General features: G+C 39.3%; 1 protein-coding gene across 1 annotated transcript in view; it reads right to left on the reverse strand.

Annotated features, from left to right (window-relative positions):
• Positions 1-310: 310 nt before the first annotated feature.
• LOC149806803 (protein turtle homolog B-like) overlaps positions 311-12,822 on the reverse strand; it is a 264,646-nt gene continuing 252,134 nt past the window's right edge. Inside the window, exon 11 of the mRNA XM_089971057.1 lies at positions 311-503. Within this exon, the coding sequence (XP_089827183.1) occupies positions 311-503 (193 nt within the window). The remainder of the gene's footprint in view (positions 504-12,822) is intronic.

A 12,822-nucleotide genomic window follows, 5' to 3' on the forward strand; every position in this document is an offset into this window, starting at 1 on the left:
TATAGCTAATTACAGAGCAATCGCGGTTATACTTTCCGATAAAGCAATGTTGCTTGAAGGTGCTGGCGGCCGAATGATACTCGTTGATGCCCCAGTGGAAAATATGTAATATTTTCCGAAGATACGTAACAATTAGATCAATCGCTAGCAAAATAATGTCATATAATCAAGTGAATGTTACTCTGACTCCTGGTCAGATCAAGAAATTAAAATCAAAGCAAGCAAATGCCACAGGGATATCAATAACACTCAAACATGGACAATTAAGTGGTGGTCAAAATAAGATATCGGTTACTCAAACACAGCTTAATCAAATCAACCACGCTAAATCGACAGGAAGAGGAATCAGACTTGATTTTAGTGCCGCAGCTGTCCATGATATGATCAAATCCGGTGGAATATTTCCGCTTCTTGCAGCAATACCAGCGATGATTGCCACAGCAGCACCAGCAGTAGCAAAAGCTGCAGCGTTAGGCGCAGTTGGAACCTCAGCTGGAATGGCACTAAAGAAAGCAACTGGAGGAAAATATAAGAAACAAGGAGGAAATATGCCAGCAGCAGCACTCATGGGTGCTTAGCTCTGCCAGTGGTACAAAAATTACTTTCCCATCCTGAAGCAGCGGCAAGAGTGCCACCCCTTGCTCTCTTCACAAGATTACAAAGAGCTCAAACAGGATCCGGATATAAAAAAAAACGGGCCGAGGGCTAAGACTTCCAGGAACTCCGCCATCATGGTACCCAAAAAGGTTTTGAAAACACAAGGTGTTTCTGTTTCACTTCCAGCGTCCAACTTTGATTTACTTGAAGCCGCTAAACGATTACGCATAAAACATTTCAGAGGTGTCTTTATGCGAGATCAATTACCGAAACAACCGCGCAATCCAGAAAAAGGAATTATTAATCTTGATAACAGCGATGGTACAGGAACTCACTGGGTTGCTTACACGATCGATCCACGTGGGATTATCTATTTTGATTCGTACGGGCTAGCACCGCCAATTGAGTTTCTTCGATATGTATCCCCGCTGACTTCGTCAGCAGCGGTTTGGTATTCAACGTTACCAACACAAACACTAACCGATCCTCCGATATGTGGCCGTGAAGTATTAAATGTTCTTGATGCGATCTCGAAATCAGCAAATTCTCCTCATAAAGTCGTGCATGAATACACGTTGAAATCACAGATGTGATTTCCAAATTTAAACAACCCCATTACTAATAATGGTTGATATTAACGGAAGATGAAGCAGAACAAAGGAAGAAAATAAAGATATCGATTTATCAAAGTATGCGACCAAAGATGAAATTGATAATCTTTTAACGTTAACCGGAATAGACCCAGATGAGGTTGTAATTTTTCAAGATCGACATGGCAAGCTAAAAACCAGTAACATTAGGTGGAATGACATAATTCGCAGGGTCCTTGGAGCTACCGCGGACAACATCGTTGTATTCACTGACAGCGGCAGAATCAGAGATTCGTTGATATCAATTGCGATGCTGCGAGATGATGCACGAAAAGCCGCAGGGGAACGTGTAGCGAAGACCGGTGATACAATGACAGGTGAACTCAGCATGAACGGTAACAAAATAACCGTTTTAAGAGATCCAACATCCCCGGAAGATGCCGCAAACAAACAATATGTAGACACGAGTGTCCAAACAAGCACTAGCGCCACTGACGGTAAACTAGCCACGTTGCGGGCAGAGTATGATGTTCACGTGAGCGCGTTTACAAGACTTCGAAGAAACTTCGCAAAAGCTGATGAGTCCATTGATAAGTTCTTTGGGGTTCCTCCAGTCATCGACATGAAACGTTCTGAAATCATACCAAATCTTACTAATAACGCCAACGATATCAACAAGATTAATACCCGGTTAGGTGTAGTCAGAACAGATAGCAGTTTTTCAGATCAAATCCAGATAATAGAAAATAACATTAACACGATCAAACAAACACAGCAGGATATCGTATCGGGAATTCCTGATATCGTTAACAAAACCAGCTTGATTAAAGTCCCCACTGGAGTTACCCCCGGGCATATCACCAACATCGTATACACGGTATCATCGGGATTCGCAACATGGTCCCGAAAAAATAATACTATCAAATATACAGCAACAGCCACTGGCGTGTACAGGTTGTCTGTATTCAGTGCTGCAAAATTTGAAATCTTCACAACATATCCCTGGAGACATTCCACTGACAAATATTCCAGGGTTGTGACTATCATACTAAACAAGGAAACCGAAGAAACATTTATACTTGAAGCCGCAGACAAAAAATTAACCGCAACATCTTACTAGTGGTGTTTGGAATTTGTAGCTGAAACGCCTGAATTGGTTACCGCGTAAAATAATAAATGCAAGGTGTTTCGGCATCAACGACAACACTAAATGCTCAGCAATATAGGTATGATCAAGTACGCGAATGGCAGTCAGAGTTAAAAACCACTATTGACAATTATGCAACAAAGATAAAAAAATACAAACGGCGTATAACTGTATTAGACACAATAGTGTATTCGGTATCCGCGGTAGTTGCATCCACGGGTGTGCTATTATCAGCGCTGACACCAGTGACAACTGCAATCGCGATTACAATCACAATTTCAGCATCAACGACGATTGCAGGAGTTGCTAATATAATTGCAAAAAAATATCCTCGTGCGCGCTAAAAAAACTGCACGAATATGAAAAGTTAAACAGCGCGGCCACAAGCACCTACTCGAAATTGTCCTCGTTGATATCATCCAGCATTGACGATACAACAATATCTGATTCCGAATTCACGTTGATGTCCAGCGCATACAACGATTACAAAAACAAAAAGTACTTTGATTTGAAAACGATGAAGATAAATAATGACGGAATTATTTCAGCAGATAGCCGCAAACACAGCTCCGGTAAAAACATCAATGATAACAATATCTTCAACGCAACCAGAGTTTAATATTAATTTTCCAACTGCGATTCCAGTAAGCGAAATCGCGTTGGCACAATTACGAGTCTATCACAGTTGGCCCAAGATCAGGTCGACATCATTTCACGGACAGATGCCAGATAATTCATTTGTATTTTCGTATCAGAATAAACCTGACGGTACCCCCGACTGGAACGTTGTCACGTTACCAACAGGGTCTTATCAGATAGAAGAAATCACCAAAGAAATACAGCGTCAAATAAAGCGTATCACCGGAAAAGAAGCAAAAATATCAATAGCCGCCCACGAGCCAACGTTGTCAGCGACCATCGAAGTCGCTTCACCGGGTTACGCCGTAGACATTTATAACAATTCAATCAGAACAGTATTAGGATGGCCTGAAAATCCACCACCGACACCACCGATACCACCTGAACCTAAAAAGTCTGATTATATCACTGACGCGCAGTCATATCACGAAATTACCCTGACATACAAACAACATCTTGATAATATAAAACGTACAGCGGACGAAGGCATGAATATCTATAAAGATGACAGCGATATTGAGTGGTGGTTCGGTGGCCCCCCACCCTCTCCAAGTGTGGGATATTATATATTTCATTTTCGCCTGAGTGAATTTACTGAATATTTTAAACTTATCAATGTGGCGTATCAATCGCAACTAGCGCATCTACGGCAACGCTTCCAAGAACATCTTGGAAATGTACACATTTCCGATATGAGTTCACGTGGAGAAATCATCAAACAAATTGAGATATTAAATCAACTTGCCGCAGATATGGAATATATTAACCAGCGAGTAATTCAAGCAACAATTAACAGTGAACCCCATTTTAAACAACTATTTTTGGATAAGTACTCGCTGAAAGAAGCTGATCTACCGAATTTTAAATTACCAGGATACGTTTCCCCGGTCATCTTGAGAAAATACGTCACTGATATCATCGATGAATACTTCGATGACATACTTGAACAGCACAAGCGAATACTGCCATCACCAACTATCCTCAGACATGATAATTCCACAGCGGGCAATGGCAAACATATTTCTCCGGGCATCGTAAATATCACTGATGTCGTCGCGGTCAATCTTGTGTGTGACGTAATCGATGGCAGTTACAACATAGACACAACAGTATCAAATCAAGCCCAGCAAGGGTTTATACTATACTCATTTACTCCTGAAGAACCACCTGGGTTTTTGATTGTACAAGAGCCAATCAATCCATTATTTCTGCAGTGTTTGAGTCCAACGCTGACAAGGATAAATTTTAAAGTCACTGACCAACAGGGTAGACTTTTGGACTATTAGTATTAATTTGCTGGTGAAATCGTAGACTTTCAATTAATAATATCATATCATAATAATGTCCCAAAAATCTTCGACTTACAAGAAATGCAAAGCGTTTCCGAGAAATTCGAAGAATTACCAGAAGTATGATGATGATGATAGAAATCTCTCTGACAGTGATTTTATTGTTAGTGACAGTGAACCACAAAGTGTTTCCACTGACAGTGATTTTATTGTTAGTGATGAAGATGTCTCTTACAGTGATTTTATTGTTAGTGACAGCGACGACGATGATGTCACTGTTGGTAACATCACCATCAATGACAGCACTGTCACAATAAATTATATTAAATGATTAAAAAATATAGCATGTATCAGCACGTGAAATGTTTCATATACGACAAACAAACACTTGAAGAATATATCAGGAAAATATTCAGCGGAACGTCGTCTATTTCATCAATGATGAAATTAGGTGAAGTTAAAATAGTTATTGATAAATACGGCAATGATAATTTTTTACTGACAGAATCGCAGTTGAAACAACTACAAGAAAATCATATCATAGCGATTACATGTTTTCCAGACCAAATCATGAATTATGCTCACTCGTGCATTTCACGGGATCATCTTGATAAGATACTGCAGTGAAAGTCAACGGGGGAAAAATCACAGAAATCGGATGATAATTTTATTTTTTTGTGCAGTAAAAATATTTGAAAATTCTAAAGAATTTTTACTTTTTACTTTGTATATATGATTTTTACACCACTGATCTTTTCGATTGCACGAGACAGTGGAACAAATTCATTTATTTGTGCCTCCGCTACGCTGGCCAGTGATTTATACAAATTATTTTGGATCATCTTTATGAATTGATATTGAGCAGGAAGAATATAACGCCCTGCGCATTTAGATTCATATAACGATTCAAAATCGGACAGAATTGTTTCAGGATTTAGTAATATATTAAATCCTTGTTTTTCTAATTTTTTAATAGCATCAATCACATTATTGATATTTTAGTGATTCATATTTATATATATTTTTATATATTTAAAATAAAAAAATAAACAGCAGTCATTGATGAGCGGTTAGTCTTATATTGGCTTATGGGTCTCCACGAGGTCCTTTCAGAATAGATTTTTTACTTCCTTGATTTTGTCAAGGTGATTTTGTCACTTTGTGTTTTGAAACACTTCGTGTTTTAGGTGACCTTTTTATTTTTCAGATTTTTTTATCTCAGTCTTACAGAGCTTTTCTTATAGCTTCTCGGCATCCTCGTTGTCGGTTCTTTTAGCCATTTTGTTTTTGACCGTAGAGCTTATACATCCAATGACTGCTGTTTATTTTTGGGAGCTCCAAGCGAACTGTCTGTGTGCATACCCCCTCAAATCGAATCCCAGGGGTAAAACGTACCCCCACGATTCGACGTGGAGGAGATATGCACACAAGGCCCTGCTGGAGCCCCCACTATTATAAAAAAACCCACATGGGCCCGTCGACAATATGTCCGTAACGAGGATTCGAGGATTTGGTAGCGTCGGGACGAAACGTGTTACCATTGTCCCACTGTCTAATCTGATAATACAGGGTTTAAAAATTATTATATACCGATCTACCTGTTGTGAAATTTATACAGGTAGGTTATTTGCAGAGAATCGTCTGCTCGTTACCTGTGAATGCGGAAGTGTTATAGCGTGACAAGGGGGAAATAATTGTATCATTGACTTCAAAAATCCTTCGGATTTTCACACAGTCGCTGCAGAGTTATCTCCGTTTGGAAAATCCTCGGATTATAGTAAATTACCTAACAATAACGAAAAATAATTTTCTGCTTATTATATGTTTCTGACAACGCGGATTTATATACATTTTCTGCGACTTTTCGTACTGAGGGTGCACAAATACCGAAATACTTGCCAGCTGCATTCATCGATTGAAATATTATTTGTTCATTCGTGTCTAAATTTATGGAAACAACTGCCCTAGACTCTCTCTTTCCCCCAGTATTACCAGCTTTGCAATTTTCGCTCTGCGTCACAGCTCTCAAATTGGATAAATTATTATTAAGTTTCTGTCCGTCAATATGATCAATTACAAGACCGTCTTTGATCTCTCCGCGGAAACACTCGAACACGAACTTGTGATTATAATAATGTTTCTTTCCAACAGTAAATCGGAAATAACCAGTATTACTAACAACACCAACTGGGTTTTTCAATCTGCTATTTCTGACTATTCCCTCGCGAGATGCTTCATAATTTTTAACGGTTGGATGTCGGACAAATTCTTGATTCATTTATGTAATAATATATTTGTCTAATTTATAATTTGTCTGAAAACTTAGTTATATAATCGCTCTCGGATTTCAACGCATCTCCGTTATTTTTTTTTATTGTAATATCGCTTGAGTTTCCGGTATCGTTTCCCCTCGCATCCGGCACATAATTGTGTTTTACCCCTGACACCAATGCCACATCGCAGACATGGGATAGGTCATGTGCTTCCTCGTTTGATGCTTTGTGTATGTTCACCGCAGAATTCCTTCCTGCAGGGCTTATTACAGACTGTTACAGATCCAACTTTTAACCACTTGCAGTTATTCATTTATATATAAATATTTCTTATTTAAATATTTGTCTTAAATATATTATGAAGGGTTTATTTGGCGCTGGGAGATTTGATCTTGACAGGCTAAACAGAGACTCACGACGACGGAATCTAACTAATCTGTTTAATATTATCAGGGAGGGTAAAAAAGAATTCCGCGACGACGGCGCATCTCATGTATGGTCGTCATTTAAAATTATCCGCGACACTGACTTTGTTGACACCGACGAAGTCATCGATGCTACAATGACTGATGCCCGAGCAAAAACAATTATTGATTACCTCGCTGATGGATATGAAAGCGATGGACACAGTAAGACATATTTTCTCAGAATAAAATTTATCGTCAGCGTTGAAGACGTGACAAACTCGACCCCGTTCTTGCTAACGGAAAGACCATTCTGTTAAGTAAAGATTCCAAACCAGGAACGCTGACCGGGATTGATAAACCATATTACGCTCGAGCGTATCCTGTAATCGCAGTCGTTTATGGAATCTATCTGGTAAAAAAAAAAAAAAAAATTGATAAACTCACCCCGATGAAGACGTCATCAATGACTACGTTACATTGTGTAGCCGAGCGAGTAATGGAACATTTTAAAAATGCAAAACGAGGAAACGGTTTAACCGATCTGCCACATGAAAAAATAACAGCATGGGCTGAGCAAGTCAAAGATACTGGGGCAACAATAAATGATGTTGCTGTGCTATCAAGTAAATTAAAATGTTCAATAACAGTAAAAACACTAACCGGGGAAATATTATATAATTCAAAACATTATAAAAAGTCAGGACCACCGATTGAAATTATTGATCATAACTCTTATGCCTGGACTGATGCAGTTACAATATTTCCACGAGATCGTGTTGTCAAACTTTATTCCGGAAACATATTTGATGCTATTTACACACTGAGTAAAACCGACCCTGTGTCGGTGTGGTTATTTAAGAGTTCCGAAGATTCCGAGTATGATCAATTTGTAAAACCCAACGGTAAATTATACCGGCCAGAGTCGTTGCAGCAACAAATGAAAAAACTCGCAGAGAAATATGTGAAAGAAAACACTGAGCAGTTATTGGTTAATTGTTTTACAGTTCCAAGTGTTGCCGCTCACGCCGCCAGAGAAAGAAATTCGTGGAGACCAACCCGAAGTCAGTTTCTTTCGGATACACAATTAAGTTGTGTCGAGTATGGGCATGGCGGGTGGTGGAATACCCGGTATGACTACCGGGATATGATTTCCATGGATATGATTGCTTGCTACCCAGGAAGCTTTCTCGGGAACGGCGAGCGCAACGAATATTTTAAGCGATATGGACATTCCACGAACTCGATGACACGAGTTGCTATAAACGGCGTTTTACCCGACTTTGACCTGACAGGATTTGCTCGTGTGACTTCGTTTGAATTCGCCGTGGGACTTCATCCGTGCTGTTATGTTTGGTTTGGCAGACACTTCAGTGAAAAGCGCTGGGTACCAATAGTGTTATTGCGATATATGCTTGACAGCCGAATAATGGTATCGTTGATTGTCAGTGAAGCAATCATATCATATCGACCGCAGACCTCAGTTTGGTTGCCAACACCGGAGCGTGTCAGTGTAGATGAAGTTATCGGCGAGTATGCACGAGAGAGTCCAAATACCCCGATGGATGTCATTGTCAGTGAGGCTTCTAAAGTTCTCAAGATCAAACTCAGCAATAGTGAAAAAGCAGCAAAAGATCTTGGACGAAGAATAATCGGTAAATTTACTCAGGGTGCAGCATTTGATCATAAAATGCATCACTCGCGACTGATTATCGATGATGCTGAATTGGATTTTATAATTGCTGACGCTGTTGCGAGAAATATATTTTGTAATCGGGAGGATGTGTTTTTGTCCGACGGAAGAAAGTTGGGCACAATTGTAAGTTATATCGACGGAGAATCGCCTCAATACACACATTTAAGATCTTCATTGCTGGGTTATGTTTCTATAAATTTACAATCAATGATAAATCGATTTCCTGACACCGCAGTTAGAGTTGCAACGGATTCATTTTACATCAATAAAAGATATTCAGAATCATTGGCTCGTTTTACAAAGAGCGTCGAAGACTTTTACGATGAATCATGGAGTTCGTGGAGAATAAAAGCGGAGATGTTACACGAATATTGTGAATCCGCTAATGTTGCAATTAAAGATGATTATTGTAAATCAGAAATGTCAGAAATATCTTCCGCACCATCTGTGTATGATCCAATCACTAGACACAAAACCGTTTATTTGAACGGACCGGGCGGGTCTGGTAAAACAACTCGAGCGATTGAATTATTTGGAAAATCGGATATGATTGTGCTAACACCTACACACAGGCTTGCCAGGGAGATGAAACAGCGAGGAGTCAATTCTTGTACTTATCACAGCTTTTTCAAATACAGCGGCGGTGTGTGGACTCCTGACCGAATGGGAACAAAATATATTCCCGAGAAAATAATTTGGGATGAGATATGTACGGTACCGCTGGAAACATTGAAAACATTTCTTGATTGGCTGCTAACGAAAAATACTGCAGTGATAATGTGCGGCGATCACGGTCAACCACCTCCGTTTGTCGTCGCATCTCCGCATGATTGGCTGAGGGATTTTGTTGATTATTACGAAGAAGTGTCTGATGATCATAGAGCACTTGATGCAACGTTGAAAGAATTTAAAACATTAATCAGATTACAACCGAATAAAATTCAATGTGAAATTATGCGCGAGATGATTCCTGAAACTTCAATGAGTGACTTTTTACGCGTATGGAAACCAGACGATTTGATAGTAGCAAGTAGAAAGATAGTCAGAGACACACTTCAACAGCAGCTATTTCAATTACAACAAGAACAGTTTCCAATGCTGCCAACGCCGTTATGTTATAGACCAGCTGATACGCGGTTGCAGAATATAGATGTTGATATACCAGGGAAAACAGAGAAACAGAATTTAGTACTGAATGATATTGTGTTAGTTGATATTAATGCTGTCAAAGATGCACTAAAAATAAATAAATCCCCGTGGACGCTAGGATACGCAATGACCATTCATTCGTCTCAAGGACTGACTATTTCAGATACAACTGTCTGGATCGTTGATGATCGAATCGAATGGTCAAACTTAGTTTACTTGGCTGTGTCCAGAGTCAGAAGAATATCTCAACTGCGAAGAATTGTCTTGGAAGATTCAAACGCTGATAAAATTAATAATGAAAACAACAGCGATGATGATGTAATAAGAAAAAAACTCGCCGGTTACAAACAGAGTGACAAAAAAAAATAATCGCGATTTTGATCTTGATGTTGAATTTATCAGAGCGCAAAAACAACAGCAGAATAATCACTGCGCGAGCTGTGATTGTATAATGCTATGGCAGTATTCGAATAAAAATTCAAAACAATTTACCGTAGACAGAAAAGATAACAATCGCTGTCATACACGTGATAATATCATGTTGACCTGTCTTGAGTGCAATCGACGTAGAGGCGCCAGCGCTAGTTAAGTGATCGAAATCACTGAAGTGATTTTGGCGGTAATTTCGTATCCTCGGGAATTACCTGTATTTGCTCACGTGTGAATCCACGCTGAGGAGCAGTTGAATCCAACCTGTAGATTGCTGGTCTACCAGTGGATCTTGTCACGGTGGTTATCTTGGTTGTGGTAACACTCCAGAGAGGATCAGTCGCTCTTTTTTTACCACCTTCAAGTTCACCTGGTTCATATAAATATCTTACAGTGACATTACCCAGTATTGGCTGCGCTGAAGAATCACGTCGTACGGGTATATGTTTTTTTTGTGATCGCGATGGCAGGTTTCATGTTGGTTGTTCGTGTGATCTCGTTATTTAGTGCAGTTATCACACTTGGTAATCTTGCAACCCATTCGCGAGATCTCGTATCCTGAATGAATTCCTTCGCGTATTGATATCCAAATAACCGCTCAGCAAGAGTTCGATTAAATCGCTCAACAATTGCCTGATCACGGTGAATTTCAGTATGTCCTCATCTGATGGTGACGTTATGCTGTTACACCTTGAAATTCTTTGCCAGGATCAACTTGTAATAGATTTGGCCAACGTAGACCACGTTGATAAATTCGTTTAAACTCAGAAGAAACCTCAGATGCTGTTTTAGTCGTTAACGGTTCAGCATCTTTGTATCTACTTGCAACATCAACTACAGTTAACGCGTACTTGTATGTGCGTCTTCGGATAGTATCATGTGGCAGAAATAATATATCAGCCTGATGAATCTCATTTGGCACACTAACATTGAAATGTGCAAAGTGAATTTGTTTTGGGCGCGGTAGATAAATTTGCCATATTGCCTGTCGGGATAACCAATTTTTAGCAGCAACTTTTGTAACTTTTGCTGCTTCAGCGAGTTTACTAATTGCTGCGTTACCTCTCCAGTATCCGCGTGGGGAATAATAAATCGACTCCATTATAATTAATTACCAGCGCCTAATACAAGCTTAGATTTCATTGCAGTTTTTATTAACCAGGATGCTAACTTTTCTTTGAAAGATTTATCAGTGATGGCATCCAACGCATGAATTAATTTCACGTCCGCGAGATGGAGCTGTTGCAAATCCTTGCTTCGGTAAGCTACATCATGAGCATGACACGCCTTATCAATAGCATTTATCGGATACTCACCTGGATTGGGCTGATCCTGAGCATCAAGTCTGATATCAAGTCGGGTTCCAGGACCACAATAATTATATCCTGGAAGATGTTTTTCTCCTGGGTATTTAGCCCACGGTGTTCCTGGTAATTTGGCTAACTTGGCTGCGACATCACCTCCCTTTTTTTTAATAAATCTAAACTTCGCTATACCGCATCGTTCACACTTGCCTGTAAGCGCTTGTCGATTATTTTTTGTTGTAATTGTTGTCATATCCGCAGTTGGGTTATGTGCTCGGCATTTCACACAATATAAATTCATATTTATTTTATGATATATCTAATGGAGATCACTGACTTCTCTGCGTCAAAGCGACGAGAGCCAATTAAACATAACTCAGTGCTACCAAATTCAATTCGAATGATTATTATAGGCCCATCTGGGTCGGGTAAGACACAGTTGTTACTTAATTTAATAATGAAGTGGATGAAGTGGGATAAATTATATTTGATAGCACCATCAGTGGACGATCAGCGATGTTATCAGGTATTAAAAGATTTTAACGAAAGTGTAAACTCGATAAGTGAAGATGTTGTTGATTTTATAACTGATATTGATGAAGCACCAAGTATCGATGATATTGATGGGAGCATTAATAATTTAGTCGTGTACGATGATATCATGCTGGACAAACAATCAAACCCTGCCAGGATATTCTCACGCGGCAGGCATAAAAACACCGATGTGATTTATGTAACTCAACGGTATACACAAATACCAAAAGTGATCAGAGATAACTGTAACGTTCTCGCGGTATTTAACGGCGTTGACGCACACACATTACAAAATATTCATCGAACTTGCTGCAGCGGTGACATGGACATAAATAGATTCAGAAATTTCTTTAGTCATGCTCAACGAAAACCATACGGATTTGTAACGATAAATTTACATGATCCTCGGACACGGTATCGAGTTGGGTTAGATGCAATTTTTAATTAGAAATCCTAGAACTTTTAAATCAAAAGCAGCAGAGAGACTGAGCACCAAGTGTTTCGTCTAGTAGACCCCGGAGTCTAGAAGTATTTTTATAGTTAGTTATTTTTCATGAAATAACTCTTCTAGTCAGCAGAGAAGGCTTATTTATCATAGTTTTCTGAATAGAGGGTTTATTTTGTGAAATAAGACCCTCTATCAAAAGTGTTCTCGATAGAGGGTTCTGTTGGACGGAATAGTTGGTGGGCTCAGTCCCTCTGCTGCTATATGACTCTTAATTTTGACCTGAGTAGCAATAACAAGAACAACAATATGTTGTTGCTATAGAT

This window comes from Sinohyriopsis cumingii, chromosome 1 (assembly GCF_028554795.1).
Source record: "Sinohyriopsis cumingii isolate HCF-2022 chromosome 1, ASM2855479v2, whole genome shotgun sequence".
NCBI classification, from domain to species: domain Eukaryota; kingdom Metazoa; phylum Mollusca; class Bivalvia; order Unionida; family Unionidae; genus Sinohyriopsis; species Sinohyriopsis cumingii.